The sequence below is a fragment of the Panthera onca genome, chromosome A1 (assembly GCF_046562875.1).
Source record: "Panthera onca isolate mPanOnc1 chromosome A1, mPanOnc1 haplotype 2, whole genome shotgun sequence".
NCBI lineage: Eukaryota > Metazoa > Chordata > Mammalia > Carnivora > Felidae > Panthera > Panthera onca.
Window position 1 is genome coordinate 133554586 of NC_138339.1, and position 25791 is coordinate 133580376.

At 34.8% G+C, this 25791-nt stretch overlaps 1 protein-coding gene across 2 annotated transcripts in view; it reads right to left on the minus strand.

Moving 5' to 3' along the window:
- Window positions 1-260: 260 nt before the first annotated feature.
- Window positions 261-25791, minus strand: part of SLC12A2 (solute carrier family 12 member 2) — a 110246-nt gene continuing 84715 nt past the window's right edge. The window contains exons 18-27 of one of the 2 annotated variants that reach the window (XM_078451368.2): window positions 21454-21560; window positions 17448-17527; window positions 14858-14983; window positions 11996-12043; window positions 10386-10508; window positions 8862-8973; window positions 6793-6879; window positions 5395-5530; window positions 5012-5079; window positions 261-3173 (exon numbers count right to left, since the gene is read on the minus strand). In XM_078451368.2, coding sequence (XP_078307494.1) covers window positions 3038-3173; window positions 5012-5079; window positions 5395-5530; window positions 6793-6879; window positions 8862-8973; window positions 10386-10508; window positions 11996-12043; window positions 14858-14983; window positions 17448-17527; window positions 21454-21560 — 1023 coding nt within the window. In that variant the 3' untranslated portion in view covers window positions 261-3037. The remainder of the gene's footprint in view (window positions 3174-5011; window positions 5080-5394; window positions 5531-6792; window positions 6880-8861; window positions 8974-10385; window positions 10509-11995; window positions 12044-14857; window positions 14984-17447; window positions 17528-21453; window positions 21561-25791) is intronic. The other variant, XM_078451372.2, reaches the window with a different exon arrangement.

Genomic DNA, 25791 nt, shown 5'->3' on the forward strand with positions numbered 1-25791 from the left:
AAAAGAAAGCGAAAATATTTTGTAGAATCGCTAATCAGCTTAGCCAAAAGTCTTCCGAAGAAAAGACAGGGACTATGAGGCTTAGGGACAAAGGCCCAGGGATAGCAAACAATTTCAAACAACTTTTCCAAGGCATGAATATTACAGTAAAAGCCACCAAAAAACTCTGATATTGTGAAATAACAGTCCTATAAATGAGGGTATATCACAAAGTTGACAAAGATTTCCAAAACAGATAAAATAGAAGAGTAGACATTAAGTAGTTTTAATGAATCCACTTCCTTTATTGCAGTAACCTCTGTACAAGCAGCAACTGCAATATTCCACATTAAAACGTTAGAAAAGCAGGTGTGTGACAGTTATAGTACAGTATTATCAAAATATTACATTTTCAAACTTAGTAGATCAACATCCACCAGAGCTCAAATCTTTAAATTATTTCCATAGTCTTTAAAAATATGTAACGTCAGAAAGCATATAAAAAGAACGTAAAAGGAAACCTAAAGTACAAATGAAATAATGTAACAAATAAATATTTGATTTAATTAACCCTTAATAATCAGCTTAACACCACCATTCTCTCTAAACCCGGTATTTACCTATAGAAATAATGAACTGTCCAATGCCATTGCATATTTATTTCCAAGTTATCACCAATGATTAGAATTAAAAAAAAATGGCATTAAAATAATCAAATTCAGCATAAATAAAACAGAGTAGAATAGCTTCAACACTAGCTAGCATCTCTAAGAATTGTTGAAATTTATTAGAGTACTACAACAACCTTGAAAATTTTGACCTGGTGTCTAGTGTTAAGTGAAAGTAATGCATTTTTTTTTAAGTGAAAAGCTTCTTACATTATTTCACAGACAATATTACCCTCCCCCCATTATGCATATTTAGATATATTTTATGTACTTTATACACATATGTATGACGCATGACATTTGGTTCCTGCAGTACAGATCACAATGATGGTTTCCTGAATGGGAAAAATTCCAGAAAAAAAAAAAAAAAAAGTAAGTGTACCTGTGCACATTTCAAGATAGCAGCACTCAATTCATGCCCTATTATCCATTTAAAAAGTTCAAACACGATATTGTTTACTGAATAATATGACATTTCTACTGTCTTTCCCCCAAAACACTACAAAACCTGCAATAAAATGGAACAATGCTGTGAGTTATAATGTAGGGAAAAAAATTTGGAAAAACAATTACTTCATTTTAACATTCTGAATTCAAAATTATCATCAGATCTCCACTTGTCTATTCATTTAGTTTATGCTCACGCAGCAAAAAGACTGCACTATTGACAACAGTAGTAATTTTATGGATTTCTATCAAGATTCATGAAAACCTGCATACATTCTTCACCACGGAGACTTATGCCAATGAACTCACTGAACAGTACTGTAGCGGACGTGTTCTCCATTTTCTAACTGAACAGTAACTGTGTGAAGTTACATGCCCTTCCAATGATCACCTTTGTTCTCCAGGAAACCTGTTACCTTTCAATCTCATTTTGAACTTATGTTTACCAAAACAAAAAAATTTTAATCTAATGAATCTTGGATCACTTTAAAATGCAAAAACACCAGCAACATAAACGTCATTATATACACATATGCATCTGTGTATGCATATACGTATGCATACACACATACATATATGCAGACATCTATCCCTTGAAATGTTTTTAGGAAATCCTTCCTTGAATAAAAAATGAAAAACTTCACATTGATAATTGTATATAAAGCTTTTAGTAACAGTGCGTATGCACTGTCAAAATTGTACTAGTAGACTATGATGTCAAAACAGACATTCCAAAAGCACAAACTGGCAGTTTTTCTTAACACAAAAGTTTTAAAGTATTAAGAATGGATTAAATTTAAATGTTCAGAATAATCTGTTCAAACCTGAGTATATTAATTAAGACTAAGTATACTTGACAATTGAACGAATTAAGCCTAAAAACATTTCATTAAGAAACCAGTGGTCCATTTAACCATTTGATGAAACATTAAATATTTTAATGATTTATAAACGATGGTACAGTGGGATTCCACATACTGTTTACTGAAATAGTCTATTTGATGACATTATTTTATCTAATTTTCCTCGAGAAAAATCTTTTAGCATTTCTTAAAAGTCCCTCAAGATTTGAGGAAAACTATAAATTAGGACAGATCTCCCTTCTAATAGATACAAATGATTTTGAGGACTTTGGTCTGAAGAATGACAACAGGAGATTTTTCAGCATGGTATATAGAAGTACTGGATAAATCTTCAACTGTCCCTAAGATTTCAAATAAAAATACAAATAGCCAATTAGAGATTAAAAAAAAACAAAACAAAGAAAGGTTTATTGGGTCTTTTTTTTCCTAGATCTACATTTTATATAAACCCACAGAAACCTAACCTTTGGGGTCACTTTTGGGTTATCATTTTTTTTTTTTTTGCATTTTTCATTAATTTGCCCTAATTCTCATCTTTAGTATCTAACAGATACCTTTACAAAAGTAATAGAAAACATACAGTACTCAACACTAATTGGTCAATGGAAGAAGAAAAGCAGTGTCCATTTCATTTCACGGTGGAAGAGACTAGAAATAAAAATAATAGCTGACGGCAAAATTTGACATTCTATAAATTTATAAAAGAGGATATATGGATGAAATTTGGTTAATTTCAGAAGGCACCTCAAGGCTAAAGGCTTTTTGTACTCCTCTCATCAATCAAAAAATAACACACTTTTATTGCTATTCAAGTAGCAAAGGAAAACTTTACTCTCATGAGCTTCAGTCCAGCAACAAGGAATCATCATCATTCATTCAGATTGAAATACAGACTTGACTAAAACTGAAGTCTCCATACACGGATCAATGGAGCAACTTCCCTGTGTGCTTTCAAATTAATGAAATAGTGAAAGAAAAGTCACAGTTTGCCATTGTGATGTTAATGTGTCATTGAAGATTTCAGTTACTCCACTGGGCACTAAAGTACCATCTGGAGGGCTGTCCACTGTGTCGGAACACTTAAGAATAGAAGGTAAGGACACTCTGATGATTCCCACGGACTAGGAGAATTGGCGGTAGGTCCTTTGATAGAGCTTCTAACCAGGCCATATAGAGAGCACTTGACACAGCACCTTTCCTAGCAACTGGGAGACTCCTGGTATCAAAAAGAGAAAGGAAATTAGGCAATGCATTTAAGTTGAAAATAGAAAATGTAATAAAAATTATATATGGAGTCCCTACTAATATTAACTAAAAATTACTTTGGTTAGTTACACATTGTTTTTGAGCGTGGCAAATTCTGAACATAGCGTAACAATGACTATACTCATAGATCACTATTCTCCCTTTCACATGTCTGAACAAAAGATTTTTAAAATTTATCCCTAAGAATAGAAATAAGTATTTCTATCAACTGTAGCACATTTTATATCTAACGCTAAACCTCACATTTTCCCTTCTTCATTAAGGACAGAATTCTTTTAGGAGAAAGGGCTGTTTCTATCTGAATTTTGAAAGCAGAAACTACACATGGATAAACAAAACTGAAACATAATTAATTCTATGTATTAATTTTCAACTTCTCTTATTTCTCTGGGCTTTCATTAATTTTCTTAGTGTTTATTTTTGAGAGAGAAAGTGCGAGTAGGGGAGGGACAGTGAGAGAAGGGGACAGAGGAGTTGAAGCAGGATCCTGACTGACAGCAGTGAGCCCAACACAGGGCCCGAACCCACGAACCATGAGATCATGACCTGAGCTGAAGTCAGACACTCAATGGACTGAGCCACTCAAATGTCTGGTCTTTCATTCCTATTTGTAGATAGTGGTAGCAGTCACCAGTTGCCCTATCAACTGTTTCTCTCTAGACTTCTGTTTTAGCATATTCCATTACAGTATCTGATCATTAGCAGCAAAACTTGAAATCTTCTGGTGTATTGTTTTTTTGTTAATCAAAACAACATTTCTCTAGTATTATTTTATTTTATCATTTGGGATGTTTTTGGAGGACTGAGTTTTTTTTTTTTGTTTAACCTATTGAAGGACCCAGGCTCCATGACAGAAAATTCAGGTTCAAGTAATACCTACCGAATCTGATTTAGTGAGGAAAAAAAAAAAAAGCTAGAGAGCATTAACATCTATATTCAATGCAAGGACAGAGTGTCTGTATGTAAAGTTTGTGTGTGGAAAACTGGGGGAGCAGATTCAGACAGGAACCACTTTTTACATTAAACCCCCAAGGTAACTTTATGGTGTTATTTCTATGAGGATGCTGCCTGGAGTCTACAATTTTTTTTTTAAGATTTTTTAAAAATCTAAGGCAAGTTTAATAGTAAAAAACTGATTTGGAGGGGTGCTTGGGTGGCTCAGTCATTCATTAAACATCTGACTTCGGCTCAGGTCATGATCTCACAGTTCGTGAGTTAAGTCTGGCATCAGATGAGCTTGAGTGCCGTTTCAGGTGAGCTGGGCTTCTCTCTCTGCCCCTTGCTTACTTGTGCCTTCTCTTTCTCAAAAAAAAAAGAAAAAAATTATTTTAAGTCAGTACAATCCACCCCTCAATGTCACACTCAAATTCACAACCCCAGATCAAGAAAGGCACGCTCTACAGACTCAGCCAGCCAGGTGCCCTCCACCACCTCAGGGTCCAAAGTTTAACTTGAGGTCCTCGTACCCCACATATGATGGAGTGTCCTCAAAGCCAAGGAGTTTTTAAAAGGTGGGAAAAAGAAGAAAGGAAAAATTCCATAATAAACTATTGTGGTAAAGAATTACTTAGATTCATATAAGCTTAAGATTTTTGCTTTTCTTTCCTCCTACCTTAAGTGATTTTTCCGTATGCTTGAAGTGTATTAACAAAAGTTTGTTTTTCCTACTTATAACCACTATTATCATTACTGGGAAATATATACGTATGTACTTGTTATGGCAATTAATCCTAATCGCATTATCATAAAATGAATACCGAAGAAAATCTTAGTATAGACATTACTTACATGACAATGATATTAGCTGTACTTGAATGTTCCTTTAATAATTCATTTAACCTTATCTGCCGGTAGGTCTGAAAGGAAATAAGACAAAGTCATTCCTAGACCATTGGAAAAGTGGAATCTAGTGTGGTTCAGAGAACTATATAGAAGTAAGCAAAAAGAAACCAAAATAATTTTGGTGTAATAAAAGTATCTGTTCCCTAGTTTAAAAAAGACCTAATGATTTACACACACTGTTCACATACAGATCCAACTTAGAGGAGACTGAATTTACAAGACCAGTTCCTCCCATAACAAATTATAGTTCTTGATACTTCTATCTTAACGTATTTTTAAAAAAAAATCAATGGAAGATTAATGAAAAGAAAGCAGAAGAGAAATAATACCTTGGTCTTATAAAGTTCAAGCTCATTATCTGTTATTCGCCATGGCTCATCTTCTTTCATTTTATCTGCAATATCTTGTTCTTTGTCATCTTCATGAAGTCTATACGGCTCAATCATTTCATCAAATGCTACAATACTTAAAAAAAACTGACAATCACAATCTGAATTACTTAACACTAAGATCGTAAATGCTAAATCAGAATTTGAGAAGTCAGTGTTTTCCATCTCTCCTGCTCACTTCCACACCCTAATTATAACCATCTCTTTGGCAACTTATTCAGAAAACAGCCATCTCTAGTTTCTCAAATTGATTAGAGATTTAGAACCATATTCACAATAAGAGAATTGTAATTTGAACTGCTAACAACGATCTCTCTGTATCTACTCCCTGCTCCTATGCCCACTCCCCTGTCAACCTACATACATTTCCATCACCTTAGCTAAGATGATCCTTTTGAGCAATACGTCAAATTGTGTTGTTCCTTTACTCAAAATATTCAAAACCTTTCCTAGTTCAAGTACCACTGAATGAAAGGAGCAGTAGTAGGAGAAAAGGTACTAGAATATTCTGAAGGTAGGAACACACAGATACTTAACATTTAAGAAGATGCACAATTAATCTCTAGATACAAAGGTAATTTAATAGGATAAGAGACAGTAAAAGAACATAAACACTCTAATCCCCTATGAATGTGAAAAATGTTTTTCAGTATCAAGTTTCATACAAAGTTCCTGGCATATATTGTTTTATAAAAGGAAACAAATCCTTCCCTGATTATAAGCTTACAAAGTATACCTTATTATTTTCTATTTAAGATAAATTCTTTAAACCAGCTTCATCATTTATTCAACAATTTACTTGAGAATAATTAAAATTATGCCTGGTAACATAAATATACATATTATTATAACAATCTCTACGTACCATTTTCAGGTAGATTATTCCATGAGTATACTTTCCCTTGACCCTTGAGAATTCTGATTGCAACTATTATAGGCTAATTTTTGATTCTCCTATTTTACTAATAAGGCAAAACAGTGAAAAGTAATATATAATGTGGAGTAGGAATTGAGTGAGTGGTGGTAATGAATATAGGCATGAACAGTGGAAATTCAAAGAACCATGTGGAATTTCTGTGGCATTAGGATTTTCAGAAATTACTTGTAAAGCACTAACTGAATTCTCTCAAAACTGAAAGCCCTTACACTTACTTTAGTAACAGCTACAGGCATGCCAACTGTCAGTACCAGTTTTAAAAAAGTTGACTTCACATGCTAACAGCAGGTAAAACCTCCAGGTAATTAGTTTAAGTTGAATGATCTGTTACTGGAATATGTGAGTAGGTCATCCATAAAAGAATCAGTTATCTATACAGAGTAATTTATCCAACAACTTACTTTTCTTTCTTTGGTTTAGTATTAATATCTCCTAAGACCATGATATCAGAGAAGTCTATCCGGAACTTACTAAGCAAAGTAGCCATCCTAAAACAAAAATGAAAAGCATTGAGATACATAAAAGCTGCATCTATGTATTTTTATTCCATTTCAGGCTGAATCACTGTATCTGAAAAGCATCATTTATAGGAAAACTGTATCAGGTGCTGAATAAAGTTCATCTGTGTTAGTTCACACCGTACATTCAACTGAGTAGAACTCAAAATTCCCTGAGTAGAGACTCTGGTTATATTCTTTCACTTTCTCTGAATCGCTCCTTAGGATCTAATCATGAATGGAAAGACAGTAATAATGAAATTTGGAAGGCAACTAGTTTTTAAATTTAATTTTTGTCACAAGGAGTCAGAGATACAGGCTTTCAGTTACAGAATGAACAAGTCACGAAGATGAAAGGTACAGCCTGGGGAATATAGTCAATGGTATTTTCATAGCGCTGTACAGGGACAGATGGTAGCAATCCTGGGGTGAGCACGACATAAAGAGATATGGAATCACTATGTTGCCCGCCTGAAACCAACAATAATATATGTCAACTATACTTCAGTTAAAACTTTTAGACAGATTATATTGGTGACTATACGGATTTCCACAAAAACTAGTAAACAGTTGTTAAGTTTAATTATTTTTCGATTCTTCTTCCATCCATGAAGAATGCCTATCTCAAGACCCAAACAGGACTTTTGGGGGCCATCAAAAGCTGTAACTAATGGCAGATCAAGTTCACAGCATTTTTGAGGGGGAGGGGGACTGGGACAGACATGAAAAAGAAGCTCCAACAAGCCTCTGACTTTTCAGTAAAGATATACCTTTTCAGAGGCATAGATGGCAAGGAAACCTTGGTGCCACCAACAAAAAAGTGGAAAAAAACACAAAGGAAAAGCTGTCAGCACAAGGGGATTCTATTTTTAAGAAAACAGAGTTTTCTAAATTAAGACATTAGAAAACAGACTTGCTCCAGGTTTAACTTTTGAATTATTTCTAGTATTTCTTGCATAATTCACTATGTGAGATGACTCAACATTTAGTTGAATTCCAGTGTAGATCTATTAAGTGCCTGCTATGTGTCACTGGGCCCACGAAACTCAAATCTAAGATACAAAAATAAATTAATACAGTACCTAGAATGCAGCGAGTGATACCAAATATACCGTTACTGAGGAAGGAAGGGTAACAACTAATGGGGAGACAATGGTATAAAAATAAAACACATTAGGGCAAGTGTCACGAAGAAAGTGACGGCAATGCTGGACTTGAAAGTCTGGAGTGTTTCATGAGAGGAGCTGTTTACAGTAGAGATGAGAGCAGAGAGGGGTATAAGCCTGGGACAGCATGTGTGTTCAGGGCAGGTGCACCAGTGCGCACCACAGTGAGGGGTAAGACACAGTGTGGAGAACAGGACAGAGGGTTTGGGCTTTGTCATATTTTAGCACAGGCTTTCTATGGAATGTAACAGAGAGGAAATTCCAAGTATTTGGGCAGAGGCATCTTGTCATCAGAGCTCTACTTTTCAAACGTGAACTCAAGAGAAGAGTGTATAGTGTGTGCTGAAAAGGTCAGGGACGAGGTGTGGGGTATGTAGCAAATCACTCCAACCAGAAATAGAATGGGGACAGTACAGCGGGAGTAAGACAAGGGATGACCGCGGCATCCTTCATTTCTGTTGTCTTCAAGTCTACAGAATGTATCTCACACAGGAATATGTGATTTGGAGGCACATCCACTGATTTTTTTTACATGCCTAACATTTAAATGCTGCAAATTTTTAACAAAGACTTTCTAAAATGTCAATATATGAAAAAATATTAGGAATCAGTAAAATGAACTATCTACAACTTAAACATAAAGATTAAATTAAAGAGAATGAGGTTTTAGTTGTTTAACAAGATTTTCAGCTTCAGTATAGGACGGCCTGACTGACATTTTCTGGACTGTGTCTTTTTTATATTATCAAATATACTGTAATAGTGAAGTATGGCTAGATTAATGCTCTTCCATTTAAATACACTTACGCTCTCCGGTCATGGTCTATTCGGTTTATTTTCCCACCAATGAACACTCTGATCTTACAGTCTTTCCACTTTTTCTTGGTAGTCAGAAGGTAAGGTATCAATAAGGTCAAACCTAAATCATAAAAATATAAAAAATCATTCACGAAATGCTAATTTCTCAATTAAGACCTTTTAATTCAATTTAATCTCTAAAAGAATGTCTGCTACAACTCTGCATTAAACAATATTTTTCTATCTGTTCTTCCTTAATAATTCAGACAGAAAGCCATGAGGTAGGCCTGAACAAGGAGGGAAGCCCAATGGAACCGGGAGGTTAGTCACATACAGGAGGACTGAGGAACTGAGAGTCTTCACTGAACCTAGTGGGAGCCAGGTTTCTCTCTCAAATGAGAACTCCAAGAAGGAAGAAGCTGGATAAAACCCTGCAGTGTTTAAACTGGAATGGGTGTTCAATCTATACTTACATGTACTAACATATCTATGGTAAGTTTCTGAGACCCGTCTACTGAGAGGGCCTGGGAGCAGTGACACTGCAGTGGCAATGAGCGTATCTTTGTTTCTATATAGCATTCTCCACTAAGAGCAGTCAGCGTTCCTCGGGTAAAAGGTGACTCAATGGCTGGTACAGGCAAAGTACAAAAGTAAGTCTGGAACATCTTATGATTGGGAAATGACAAATGGACACACAAGTCAGACTACAGAGGATCTTGCTGGCCAAATATGGAAACGATCTGAACATCAAAACAAATAATGAGAATGACAAATCATCTCACACTGAATACAGTCTATGAGTTCACAAAGATAGAAAAAAAGAGAAAGCTCTTCCTTACAGTAAGAAGCCAACTAAGAGGAAGAAATAACAGGATTCGAAAATCATCATTTGGCAACCACAAACACACCACACCAATGATAAGAGCAGGCTAAAGTATCAAAGGATGCTGAAGATGGTGGTAAAAGTTGTAGTAATGATGGTATATTTACCTAATCCAAAAGCAAATCCCCATCCACTAATATGTGTAATTAAAAAGGGGAAACAGTAACTTTTCATTCTAAAAATCTAGTGAAAACCACCTTACTCAATGGTCAAAGCTAACTTCACCAGTCATGAGCCAAAACAAACATCATGTCCCACTTGAGATATAGACAGAAGAGCATAGTGTCACTTCTGTAATATTTCTACCATAAACCTACATAATGTATACTAATTATGACAAAAGATTAAATGGTACTTCAAATCTAGTGACATTCTCAGACTGGTCGATTAAAAAAAAAAAACAACAAAAACCAAAAAATCTTAAGGTCATGAGCTCAAGAAGTAGGCAACTTGCAAAGTGAAGGACACTGAAGAGGTAACAGTTAAGTGCAACACCTGATTCTGAAACTAATCCTGGTGCTTTGGGGAATGTTGACAAAACTGGAAAGGGGTCTAGGGATGAAGAGGACACGTCATTTCTTAGTACTATTCCCATAGTCCCACAACTTCACTACATGTAAAACTGCTAAAAAGCATGGTAACAACCTTACCTCCATCATCAAAAAGCCACCAGACATCAATAGTGTTCTTTCCTTGTTTTTTCTGAAACTGTGTACTAGCTTCAAGAAGCTTTTGGTCAGCTACATTTAAGGGCACAGCAGGGCCTTTGGATTCTAAAGGATGAAGCAGAAAAAGAACATGTAAGGGAGATAAATACTCAAGTCTCTTTTGCTGAATTCCTATAATTCCCTAACTCTTGTATATTTAAATGTTTATAATGCAGACAGTTGTATATGGCATCCATCATAAGCTTTCAGTGGTTTATAATTTAAATGTACTTTCGAAAGACGTTCACAGATAAATACATCTTTACAACAGCTTAACTCATCCAAATTATCTTGCCTAATTTCTAATATTTTGAAGCATTCTTAATGAAAGAGAAGCATGAATACCAATACCAATCAAGAATATTATAATTGACTGCTAGATTTTAATTTTTGAGAAGTTGTTTTACGCTAACTGGACAAATGAGGCTTATGCCTATTCCATGAACGTATCACTTTTATAATCTTTTTCCTCAGTAATTTAAAGATCAAAAAATTATTTTACATAAAATGTCATCATTAATATAAGATCAAAAAATTATTTTACATAAAATGCCATCATTAATATAAAAGACAGAGGGAAGTGGAAGACGAATGAATACAATCTAACAATTATCACAGTGAAACCTCTGAGTCTAAGCAAACACCCTCATCTTTACCTAACTTGACCCCTTGGTTTGTGATGCAAAAAGCTAAAGCCATATAACCACACATCTTTCTCTGAGGCACAGAAAGATGGTAGAACTCCTTGGAGGGCACCACGTGCTGCAGATCTAAAGAGCAATATACCAAGGAAGTTCCCACGTTCCCAGGAATTAAAAACTTAAAAAAAAAAAAAAAACCAAAAAACTCAGCACTGACTCTATGAGCAAGCAAATGACTATTATGAGACTCCTACAGCAAATTTTTAAAAGCAGGAATCCACAGGAGGAAATCTGATCGTTTCTGCAGGATGTCTGTCATTCACTTCTCATGCTGCCATGATACACGCAAACATGACGAATGATTGTGCATGATGACATAATATGGCTGCCAAACCACACTGCTCCGTAACTCTCACCTCTATCTCCTTCTCATAAAAGTCATGCCCGGGGACATGACTGTGTATCTCCCAAACGCAGCAGGGCTGTGAGAAATATTGTAATTTTTGAAATGAAAAATATATTAGTATCAAAATTAAGGGCTTGGCTTGGTACACCTGATGGTAAAGAATGCAAGTGACACTGGCAAAGAGACCCATTTCAGTGTCTCTGTTTAGCACCTAAACCATGCAGTTTAAAATAAGAAACTGGTATTGACAGTCAAGGTTTGAGTATTTCAGAAATGCTATGATGATTTAAAATAATTTGCCTTTGATATACTCCCTTTCCCTGGGATGACTTATACTTTTTAGTTGGACTAAAGATAATGTTTCTAATCTGCATTCAATAAATAAGTGTAGCATCACCTTGCCATGGAAATAAAAACTAAGGTAAAAAAAGAAAATAGCAAAGTTGGAATTAAAGAGTTAACAGTATGAAAAAGGGGATTAAAACAAAATGATGAAAAATGCCTGCCTTTTTTCAACAGTGGTTGAGTTGGAGTCTTGCCATCCTCTTCCTCATCTAGATTATGTTTAAAAAACACAAAATATAAGTTAATTGTCTTTATATTAATAATGAAAATGTAAATAGAGCACATTTATAAACAGAGCATAGTATGATGAGACAGTCTGTGAAAAATTAAGACTGAAAATACTTATCTTCTACACTGAGTGTTGAGGAGTTTTAAAAGCAAACATATTTTAGACCCCTCCAACAGGGCTACTGATGAACGCTCACCCCTACATTGTATTCCTGTAAAACTGACAAAAACTGGAACACGATTTTTAAACTTGTAAATGTTCATACTTGAAATCAGTTGAAAAGAATTTCAACTATGGCTTATAGAATTGAAATAGGACGTTAAAAACTGACACTGCAGATAACACATGAATTTTAAACACTGCCACTGCATCACTGGGCAAATGACTGAAAAGTTACTTTTAGAAACGTTTAATGGATATCCGGTCCTTGTAAAAACTAATCCCCACTTGAAACAGGAAGGAATTTGATCAGAGACAGAGTCTTTTGGTTTATATAAAATACTATTTATACATATATACATCAATTGATATATAAAACGTAAGCATATATATACATGTATATATGTTTGTATGCATGTACTGGTCCATCTGTATTTAGGTATCTTTAAGTATTTTCTTGGGGTTAACAGTTTTGCTAATCTCAGGTTTTTCTTCAGATAAGCTTTATGTGAGGTGTCTGAGGCATGTAAAACTCCGGACCCGGACAGGGAAGAGTACACTGCTCTGGAGTCAAGTGGCTCCCAGGGTTCCAGGATTCCCTCTAACGCTTTTCCTGGCTGCGTCAGCTTGAAGTGGTTAGTTAACTCCTCACTTTCCTTGTTAGTAAAAGGGTGAACAATACATACCTCTTCAGATCATTATGCTGCAAGCATTAAAGCCCTTAGCTCAGTGCCTAGCACAAAGTAAGTATTCAAAGGGCGCTCTCTCTGTCCCCTTGCATGCTGTGTGCCACAGTAACCAAGAAAGACATACCGAACACCTGTAATTATATGGTGACTACACAAGAATGTTTCTAATTCTGAACACCTTTAAATTATATAAACTTTTCTATAGTTTCTATGTTAATTTTGAAAATAACTGGCTACATAGAAAATAAACACAAAATAAAATTAATGCTATTTTTGAATGCTAATTTCTTATGCCTCTTAGGGAACATTTCAATTATTATATTAATTTTATAGGATTATGTATTATTGTTCTTATAAAGTAGATATTTGATACTGTCTTTGATGATAGTAAAAATAACAATTATAAATATAAATGCGGACATTGTGTATTTATTTCAGAGAGCTCAAAAAATGTTAAGGAAATCCTGACACTTAAAAAATAATTTACACTAAGATATTTAAAGGTATCTGAAGGTAATAAAGCTATTGACATTTTCAAAATAAAAAGGTGAGCAGGTATGTACTCACCCCAGGTTCCTACTCTAAAAATAATGACTTCCCAAGACTGTGGCACACAGTAATGAGCTACTGTGTAGAAAACACCTACTGCAATGTGAAAGGCACAGAGTAGATGCTTGATGACTATTACTTCTTCCTTTCCCATCATAGTTTTACCTATCAATTCCTAACAGATTCTGTAAAGAAAGGATCGGTTTTAAGAAAAAGAAAATGATAACAAAAATAAAAAGAGAAAATGAGAGCATGTATACCATAAACTAAAAGTAAATGCAGGAACATTAAAAGCAGTTTTAGAATCTTTCATAGAGTTTTGAGATGAAACAGGAAACAAATTATAATCAAGCCAGCAAAGAACTTAAAGGGAAAAGAGGTCTCAACTAAAGCCTCAACTACCACTACTCTGAGCAGCCAATGTAAATAAGGAGCAAAGAAATATTAAGTAACAGCAGTGCTTCTATGTAATCTGGGGAAGATTGATTTCACAGCGACAGGATTTGTCCAAAGTGATCAATTTCAGAAAAAGAATAGTAATTCTTTGATAGGAATCAAAAAAGCATGATATGGTTTGATGATTTACAGTGCAGATTTTTCTTGTTGCGTGCCAGCTGGGACCAGGACAGATGGAGATACTGACTGAACAGAGGTAGGAGAGTGAGGGCGGGAGAGTAAGATTTGGAAGTCATCCCTCTTTCCGTCTTGTAAACATGACACAGATTTATGGATGAAATTATCTCAGCGTCTCAGGAGATTTGGAGACCTTTGCGTGGCCTGAACCACATGGGCCACCAGGGGTAGTAGGTGTGCAATTATGGCCAAACAGTTCAGTAACCAAACACCAATAGCATGTTCCTTCAGAGACTAAGTGAGGAATACAACTGCATGTGATTTTTTATTACATGGTTTTACCTCAACAACTCCAGGTGCAGTAGATGTAAAAAGTATTCTAAATATGTCAGAACATAAACAAAATCCCTGGTATTTCAGTATCTTGATTTACAAAAAAATTATGTAGATTTGTGGTCAACTTAATTTCTTCCAGGGTTATCTTATGCTCTATCACATTACTCTAAAATTACCATGTTACTTTCCAAGTCCAGATTTAACCTAGGCTTTAAATTAAATTGCTTCACTTAAAGCATATATAAAAATATACAAGCAGGTATTAGTGTAGTGTATAATTAATTGGCATGGCTTCTGTTCTACGATCGACTTTAGTATTTTAAAAATAGCTAATCATGTTGTAGCCATCCATTTTACCTCATCTACTAGAAATGAACAGTACAAATGAGAGAATGGGTTACTTAATAAGACATGTTATATAATAAAAACCATTTCTCCCCAAATTAAACATTACCATTAATAACATTTCTTGTCTGAATAAAAATTACCTTTGTGTGTAACACTTTTCTCATCGGATGGCTTGGAGGTATCTAAATCCGATTTTTTACTGTACTCCATACTTAGTACCACATCCTTGACACCGGGAGATTTCTCTTGTGAAGACAATAATTCTTCTATGGACGTGAAAGTAATCAAATTATTATCCAAATCTTATTTTAGCCATTAATTAAAGCACCATGGTATATTAATTAAATAACAGTTCACAGCACAGTTTAGGAAGAAATAGTAAGTTTACAGTACATGATTTCTTAGGTAAACAAATGTGATAATCTGAAAGAACTATTCACTCAAATATCTTGAGCCATGGCTAAGTATCAGACATGTGAATTAGGTGCTGAGGAATTAGTAATGAGTGAGATTCAAAGAGCATAAAAGTGTGGCAGACAAAAGAATAGTGTATAGAATGTGAATAAATTCTACTCTCAAAGTCATTTACACATGTAAAAAATGTAAAATGTGACAAATGTTCACATATGTGTAAGATGACAAACAATACTGAAAAATTACACCCTTGACTACAGAGACAAAACCAGGACATCAACTCAGGGTAGAGTACCAGTTTTTCATTTTTAAAGCACTTTCTCCATTTTGTATCTTTTGAGAAGTAGTTAGTAAACAGTTAACTTCCACCATGAAAACATGCGACACGAAGACAAATGTCATAAGAAACTGATCGGTGACAGATAATCCTCATCACTGATTTGTGTGTATGATGAGAAATAACAAGAGAAACGACTATGCTAAGAACTTCGCAGACATTTCTTTACAACAACCCTATGAAATAATCCCGGTTTTTTTTAAATTTTAATGTTTTATTTAAGTATCTCTACACCCAACGTGGGGCTAGAACTCATAACCCCAAGATCAAGAGTCTCAGGCTCTTCTGACTGAGCCAGCCCAAGCACCCCAATAATTCTGTTTTAAGATATGAGGAAACTGAAGCTGGGAAGTCAGCAAATTTGCCCAGGCTACAGAGCTATGTACTAAGAGAAAAAGCTGGGATTTTCAAAGGAGATCTGACTCCAAAGCCTGTGCTCTTGATCCTGTGCTGAACCAAATTCCTGTGTCCAAATCCTGATGACGAATAACAAGACCTTCGAAACAATTTTCCTAATTGAAACACATGAAAATGTTTTCTTAAAGTTCTAGTCAGATTCAAATCACAGTGGATTACACAACTATATATGTAATTGATTAGTCAAATTGTCATACTTTTGAGAGTGACAGGGAACACAACTAATTGTGCAGTTAACAGGTACCCTAAACCTCAATTGCTGGCAGCTCATGAGAGAACTGAAACAGTATTTTGTAAGGCCTACTCCGGAGTAAGAAAATGCATTTTCAGCAAGCCATACTTTTGTGTTCCATGGATAAAGACCTCAAAGCGTTCCTTTCAAAACTGCACAATACCCTTAAAATGGTGGGAGGAGGGGGAGGATTACAACTGTTTAAATATATAAACAGGTGACAAAAGTTCATGATGTGCCTCTCAGCTATTTAGGCTTAGCTATTTTTGATGATTTAGTTAATTAATTGATAAGGGTAAAATATTAGGTATGCAATTTCTTAAACTTATAATACTTGTTAAACTACCAGGAAATCATCAAAGGGTATAGAATTTCCCAGTTTTTATTAAGGTGGCAAAAGTAATCAGTATACCTTAGTTAGGTTTAAAGTTTCATCTAAAAACATTTTTTTTGAATGCTTTAAAAATTACATAGTTGGAGAGGAGATTAGTGGGTATCAGGGGTTAATGATGGGGGAGAGATGAAGGGCATGGTGGGGGCATAAAGGAGTAGCACGAGAGATTTTTGCGGCGATCGAACAGTTTTGTATCTTGATTATGGTGCTGGTTATATGAATCAACCGCATGTGATACACGGCACAGAACTATACACATGTTCATGAGCACACACACACAAGTGTTAAGTAGAACTGGTGAAATCTGAATAAGGTGGGTAAATGGTCACAATGCCAGTTTCCTGGTTATGACGTATAATGATAGATATTCAATATGTTACCACTGGGAGCAATGGATGAAGGGTACAGAGGACCTCTCTGTTATTTCTTTTGTTACTTATTATGGATCTATAGTCATTTCAAAACGAAAAAGTTATGAAAAATGACTTATAGGGTCTTTTCTGAAGACAGAGAAAATGACATTACCAAGTTCAGTTTTCATTATTAATATACCTGTGTGTAAAAAAAGCATGACCTTCATAAACATGAAAATGATGATTTAGCAGTCATTAACATTTTTTTCTCTATAGTATTTATCATGTATTTTTATAAATTTGGCCAATCTAAAACCATAAGTCATGCTTATTTCTCTTAAACTTATGATTTACACTGAATTTTAGTCTCTCCATTAATAATCACCAGCCATCATCCAGGTTGGTGCCAACTCTGAAAAGATGGTGGAGCTGAAAAGATCTCACTTCCAAATGCCATACAGTAAGTACATGACACAAAACAGATAGTAAATGTTAAAGTTATTGAAGAATTTGTGAGAATGACATAGAACTAACAGAGTCATTTATATTTTTAAAGTAAAACATTTATTCGAGCAAGACTTACCTTGTGCTTGAAGATGAGATATATCCAGACCCTCTTTTAGGCGGATAACCACTACTCCATATTGTATGTCAAAGGCATCACTATAATGGGGGTGGGGGGAGAATCAAAATCACAAAAATGTTAGTGTCCTCCTCTATAAAATGAAGGCAGTAAGAGATGATTTCTAAAACACCTTCAGCTTTAAATGTCTTATTTCTAACATATGCTTTTAAAAATACAGTGAGACCCATATAATGTCTGCTTCAAATTCTATACCATTCCTTTCTTTCCTTTCTTCTGTTTCCTTTCTTCACTTAACTCTTAAAAACGAGTTAAGCGTACATCTTTATAGTCTTGACACTCTACCTACACCAGACATTTAAAGCATGCCTGTACTATTATCCTATCTGAAACAAACTAAAATTACGGAAAAATAACATTCAATATTCCCACCATACTTAATTTAGGCTTACACCCTTAAAGCTAAGAGAAATACAAGAAGACAAAGCAAAGTGATTCCACTGAGAAAGAGAATAGAATATAAAGGAATGACTTCTGAAAGAAACCAGAGTATTTTTAAGTAATTCTCACATTTTTACAAAAATGTTTAAAAAGGTAATACAAAGATTTTATGTGCATTTGTAGACACGCATTCATATGTCGTTTCGAGTTTTTTAAACACAAATGGGATCATCCTATAACACATGCAAAATCTATTAAAACCTCAAAGACAACTCTAAAACCAGACTTCAATTCTGGAAACTTTATGTTGAGACCATGAATCATGTGGATTCAAGTTTTTCTCAAATCTACTGAAAGAATTACAAATTCCTAAACTTTGGGTCATTCCCCAGAGTGTAACAGGCTTGAGTTTTATCTTTCATTATTATTTTTAATTATGAAGCAACCAATATTCATTATACTCAAAAAATTACATACAACCTAGTTCTATATAACCAAAAGAAAGGGCTAAAATGCTAAAAAAAAAAAAAAAAAAAAAAAAAATCAAAATTTTGTTCCCAGACACAAAGAAGAATACCTATCATTGTAAGAGATGTTTTATTGGTTTATTGATGTTTTTTGTTTTTGTTTTAAATCATTCCTATAATGAATTAGCTAAGGTCTGAAGAGATTCATCGGAAAATTAATGGACACAGTAACCTTCCTCAGCTGTATCCTGAAAGACCTAACGCTAGAGAAGAGTAACTACAAGTATTTGAAAAAATAGTTAATAAATCACAAATGACTTAAAATCAAGGTCCTTAAAGAAAAGCCAGTGAATATAGCTTCCCAAGTTTACCGTGGAATAAAGTAGCCAAATATTTTTGCTATAAACAAATAAATTTCTCTAAGCTATAATTTGATTTGGAGTTTTAGCCTCTCCATGCTGTTACTAGGCATAGTAAATTAAGTAAACCTCAAGTGCTCAAAGTATTTATAATCAGAACCAAAACTTAAGTGTCACAAGATAAAAGCATAAGCAGTATCACTGCTTTGAAACTGACATCAATTTCTATGGCTCTGGAAACCAGAAAGCATCATTTTGCCTCTATTTTAATTGCTGCCTGCTGTATAATACTTAGAGTAATACTTGACTCTCAGAGCAAACATGCACTTCAAGTTCCTACAAGGTCAAAGTCAGAAAGACTCTTTTCTTTTCAGTGTTTCCATACGAGCAACTACAACTAACAGTGGAAGAATTATTTGTAAAAATGTCACTTTTTCTACATTTTGGGATAATTATTCCATCTCACTGCTCTTGCATCTTCAGAAAAGAGCACAGTCCATGTCAGATGGCCCACATGATTTAAAAGTTCACACTGTCCTTCCTTTCCTAGTCCTCACGTATGCAAAGTGGATAGGACAGAATTAGAAATGTAGGATGAAACCCCAAAGCTAAAGAGCAACCATAGTAGGTCAAAAATCAGAAAAGCTTTAATTTTACTAAAAGCATTTAATAATTACTTGGGAAAACTTATTCATTCTGTACTTGCCTAATCAATATGAAGAGATTTTTTAAAAAGTATAACATCTGGTTACTCCCTCAAATAGATTTCAAGGTAGCTATGGACACAAAATTATCATATGTGATCCAGGTAAGTACTTATGGCTCCAACAGGAGTTCCAGTAAGGGAAATAACTCTACTTAGTTAAGGATAATCAGATCAAAATTCAGAGAAATAAGATTTGAACCTGGTCATAGAGCTACTTTGCCAAACACATTTTTTTTTTAAAAAGTACAATTGTATGTAAAGAAAAACAAGATATGAAAGAATGAACAGTTCTGTTTCATCAGCATCTATAATAAGAAGAAATTATTCTCCAACCAAGGATTGTGGTGTGGGGCACCTGGTTGCCTCAGCTTGGGACTCTTGATCTTATGGTTGTGAGTTCGAGCCCCATGTTGGGTGTAGAGATTACTTAAAAAAAAAAACAAAACCCAAAAAACAAAAAACAAAAAAAAGAATGGTGGTGTGATGGACTCCTAAGTATGGAGAACAGAGGGGAGTTGGTGGAGGGATGGAAAAAAATAGGTGATGGGGATTAAGAGTACACTTATCATGATGGGCACTGAGTATTGCAGAGAATTGTTGAATCACAATATTATACACCTGAAACTAATGTAACACTAAATGTTACCATTGGAATTAAAATAAAAAAACTTAAAAATATAATGGTAGCGGCGCCTGGATGGCTCAGTCGGTTAAGCATCCGACTTTGGCTCAGGTCACAATCTCACGTCTCTTGAGTTCAAGCCCCATGTCAGGCTCTGTACTAACATCTTGAAGCCTGGAGCCTGCTTTGGATTCTGTTTCTCCCTTTCTGACCCTCCTCCACTTGTACTCTCTCTTTCTCTTTCTCAAAAAGAAGTAACATTTAAAGAAAATTAAAAAAAAACAAAACACAATGGTAGTGTGAAAGGGAATCCTTATCCTCTATAAAACAGTACAAATGAGATAAAGGGACCTGTTAAGCAAACCCAGAATACTAGGAAAAGGAAGTATTTCAAAATTAATAAGAAAATTGCCAAAAATAACAAGTTTTATTCTTTTTATTAAATAACTCACTTAGTTCCAACAAGCATTTGTGGTGGATTAAACAGATACATCCATAAAAATCAACTATAACATAAACCAGCTTGAGTCGGAAAGACAAAGTAACAAAAAAATAAAAAGAATGCACCAGACAATCCATACAAGGGAAGATGAAGTAATGTTAAACCAACACAAGCTGTCTGATAAATATCATTCATTTAAATTACACCAAGAAGTGAATTATAGACTCAAAATCTACAGTTCACAAACAGGTTGAAAATCAAAGCATGTAAGTACATTTAAAAAATGTAAATGACTGGGGTGCCTGGCTGGCTCAGTCCGTTAAGCGTCCAACTTCAGCTCAGGTCATGATCTCACAGTTGGAGAGTTCGAGCCCTGCATTGGGCTCTGTGCTGAGCCTCCTTCAGAGTAGGTGTCTCCCTTTCTCCCTGCCCCTCCCCCACTGTTTCACTCTCTCTCAAAAATGAACATTAAAAAAATTTTATTAAAAAAAATGCAAATCACCTAATGCATAAATAAAGTAATAACATGTAAATCAGTGTGAGAGAATAAACCTAACCATCTGAAGGGTGATATCAATGATGAAATGCCCTCCTCAGCACCAGATACTATAATGACAGAATGCAAGGTGAGAGGTCTGACATTCGGGAAATCTGCTGAGCAACAGCTGTAAGGATACCCCAACTCTTTCTAACTTGAATGAGAAGCTAGAGTATATATGTCGTGTGCTCATTTGTACACGTGTGTGAATGTTCCAATGTATTAAGAGAGACAGAAACATCAATCAAAACATTTTGTGAATAGCTCGTCAAGTGACAACCCAGATAACCGCATGTGATTCTTTTCATTCTTAGGCTTCTACGAGAAGAGAGCGTATTAAGAAAACAGGCTTCACAAACCACTGCAGGCTTTGAAAACCAGTGCAAGTTTTCATTTTCTGAACCAAGTTCCTGGATTAAAAGGATACTTACTGAAATATGTTTATGTACATATCCACATCTCTCATATCTGCTTGCAACCAATCTTTCTTAAATCCAAGGACAAGTGTGTTTGGTTTCATACGCCCAAGACCAGCAGCCTAAAACAAAGGAAAAACACAACTTTCAATATATACTATTCAGCAAAATATTTTATAAAGGATCAAATCCTCCAAATAGACGGGCTATAAACATTTATTTTTTTATTTTTATTCTTTTAATATTTATTTGAGAGTATACATATGTGCTCTCTCTCAAAATAAATTTAAAGATTAATTTTAATCTTTATTTAAAGATTAATCTATTGAAAGATTAACAATTAAATCTTAATTTCAAGATTAAATTAATCCAAGTATATATTATGTGATCATGTGCCAGATACTGTCCATACGATTTGGGATAGCTAGCAATATCCTAACCATATAAAACTTAAAATCTTTCTCAAAACGTTCTCTCCATGCACAAATTTCTTTCAAAAAAGAAAGAATATCTATCCCACTAGATATTAAAAACAACTCTTTACCTTCATAGCTAAAAGACAATCATTGTTTTTTAAAACTATCTATTAGGTATCAAGATAGCCACTAACCACACAGACTTTTCTTTTTTCTTTTTTCTTTTTTTGGTAAAAGCAAAGCAAGAAACATCTTTGAGTTTTAGAGCTTTTTAAAGAACAAGGCCACAAGATAACCAATAACTTACTGATGATACAAAATAATGTCATTTTTATTCTTTTTCATCACAAACTTTTGTCACAACATAATAATTAAAAGGTTTTATTTTTATAAAATTAACAATCACACCCTGCGGCACTCTGTCCACTTGTTTCAACTTCATTATTTCAATAACTTTCCCTTGAATGACTGAGCACAGAAATTTGAAATGTATCACTCATCCCTAAATCCTTTGTAAATTCTAATCAAAGTAGTTATTCAGTCAGAAGTAATGCTTTCAGTTTCCATAAAATATCCTGTGTTTTAAAGAACAATTTATTACTGAAAATAGGTCTTCTCTGGAAAACAGATTTCTTTAATGGTTCATAAAAGCAGTTTTTCATGGAACTCCATAATTGAAACTGATTTGGCAAAATACAATCCTCTGAAGCTTATTACAAACGTCTTTAGTTTCAAATATTCCCATTGTGTTGTTTCTTTGAATCTTCAGCAATGTTTTCTATGCATCTTTCACCAGAATTTGCTGACAAGAAATGTGTTTTAGTTTGTTATTATATTTTCCTGTGTATCATCATAACCATTTTTACTGCAGCAGAAAGAACTATTTCCACAATGGTACACAATGGCTTTTTATTTCTGTCTTTCACTATTAAGTAAAAATATTACCAATCATTATGGTTACCTATTGAAATGTAGTTAAATACTGCTGTGAGATCTGTATTACTTTAAAAATTACTGAAAACAATACTTGTAGAGTTTTGGCTCCATGTCCTGGATGGTTAAAATGTTCAGCCATTAGGGATAGCTTTTATTTTTTTTTAATGTTTGTTTATTTTCAAAGAGAGAGACAGAGTGCAAGCGGAGGAGGGGCAGAGAGAGCAGGAGACACAGAATCCGAAGCCGGCTCCAGGCTCCGAGCTGTCAGCACAGAGCCCCACGCGGGGTCCAAACTCATGAACCGCGAGATCAGGACCTGAGCCAAAGTTGGATGCTTACCCGAATGAGCTACCCAGGTGCCCCCAAATTAGTGACTGCTTTAAATTATCATTAGTTAATATCTCATGGCACAATATTTCTTGTAGATGTGGCTATAAGACATAATTTGTACATAATTTATATTTCTAATATTCTTATTGGTATAAGAATTAAATTATTTTGATCTATTTATTTCAGAAGAATTTAAAAGAACTTACCGTCTACCTCAAAAAGTGGCTGATGAAGAGGAAAGGTCACAAACATTCAGGATGTATTAAAGAGTATAATTCTGGGCTATTTTTGTGCAGGAAAAAAGGTAAAGTTATGTCTAGAGTGAGACTGTGAATGAGACCCACTTGATTTAAAGGGCCCCCATAATGTAATCTGTAATCTGAATTTTCAGTAAGGACAGTAAGTTTTTGCTCTTTGAAATGAAGGTTTAAAATTGACTGACAATTAAGTGGCTCCTGCCATTAAAAAAGAAAACAGAAAGATACAAATACACATGGAAGGTAGCAGTGCTACTGGAGAAGACTGCCTCTTTTTTAAAATCGTGAATCTTGAGATTTATTGTGGAGCCTGGATACTTAAATGCTACGTCAATGATACATGAATGCTTATAATCAGTAACTAGATAAATGAGAGAGAAACAAGAAGAGAGAGCATAAGTAAGGTAGAGTAAAAATGTTCAAAAGCGGTTTTTGACAAAGATTATAAACCTCTAATAAGACATACAGGCTTTTGCCACTGGATGTTAACAGGTTTCCAGAAGGTACAAAAGAAAGAGAAATACTGTCAGTGACAATTTACACTAAGAAGTCGGTGATTAATTCTGCAGAGATAATTCTCCTATATGTAAGTTTGTTTTACACAGTTACTCAGACAGCTCTGCCACTATAATCAAGGCAACTTCTTGGGCATCTTAGTGAAATGCTTGCATCCACCAGTTTATAGGCCAGTCTCAAAATACTACCACGCGCTATGCATCCTACCTTTATCCCCACACTGCTCAAACGGTCTAGACCCACTGGGGTGAACATGTTAGGGGGAAGAAGAGTGAGGAGGACAATGGATCCTAACACTCGTCAACAGTGTCATTTTTACCACAGAAACGCTTAAGGGCAGAGGTTCTCAACCTTTAGTGTCCGCACTGTACCAGGAGCAGTTATAGAAATGCAAACTCTGCCGGCTCACCCAAGACCCACTAAGTCATCCCAAAGGTGGGACACAGCAGTGTGTTTTAACAAGCCCACTACATGACTCTGACGTACGCTCAAGTTCAGGAACCACTGCTCTAAGGAAGTATTTTCCTTCCTAACGCTTCTTAAATACATAAAGTGGTTCTAGAAATGTTCCTACAAATTGCACAAAAGCAAGTTAAGATTTACCCACTAGAAACAACCATATGACCAGAAGCAGAATTTTACTTGAAATATTTAAATACATAGAAAAGCAAATATATTAAATAATCATGTACCCATCACCCAGCTTAAGAAAAAACATTACAAACACACTTCAAACACCCTATGTATCCTTGTCACGCCCTCTTTGTATTTTCACCATTTCATCATTTAGGCATACATACATACATATACATGTTTAATTTACGTATATTTAAAATTTTATATCATCTCCATATTGTTCCTGTCTTTTTACCTTGCTATTTTTCCTTAGCACTTTCTGTGTTCAAAGTTTATTCCTATTGCTACGTATAACTAATTCCCTTTTATCACTATGTAGAATTCCACTGCATGTTTATACCACGATCTTTCAATTTGTGGCTGATGGCTGTTGAAGTTACTTCCATTTCTTTTTCACGAATACAAATAATGCTGCTATGCAATTTCATATAGTCTTCCCTACACGTGTAAAAGTTTCTCTAAGGAACACACGTAAGAACGGAATGTCCGAGGATACGAACACTTTGAAAGTAGAGGACACTGCCAGGTTGCTGACCCAAGTGACTGTGCCATCTATGTTACTATGGCAGTTCAAAGATTTCCAACTGTTCATACGGCTCCTAACACTTGGAATTGGCAGACTGAACTTCAGAGTTCAAATTTTGTGTCTCACTGAAATAAAAATCCTTCCCTAGCTCAAAGTCATAAAATTATTCTACATTTTTCTTCTAATAGTTAAAAACTTTGCCTTTCACATTTAAGTCCTTAATCCCTCTAGAAATGGTTTTTGTGTAGTCTTTGTAAAGATCTATTATTTTTTCACATGAATCACCAATTGCCCTAGCTGATCCTTTTAATTCTACTTCCATATATATTAAATTTTCTATATGAGGGGCTCTATTTCTTTCTGTTTTATTCCATTAACCTTATTATCACTAATTCAATACCACTATGTGTTAATTACTAAAGTTTATGATGAGACTTTATATCTACCAAAGTAAGCCCACTACCACCCCTTATTATTCCTGAGGCTCGCCTAAGATATTCTTAATCCTGTGCTTGTCAAGTTTTATAAAATATCTAAACAGAATGTGCAGGTGACAGCACGCTGAGCCTCCCACCTCTGCTTTAACAGAGCAGCTCTGCAATCAACACAGTGAATGGGCTTCTGGTTAAGCTTTCTTTTGAAGAAAGGGGTTCCTATAAAAAAAAGATGGCCAACATGATCCCAACCCATTTATTTCTTCCCATAAACTTCAGGGCTGATTGAGGAAACTGAGCTT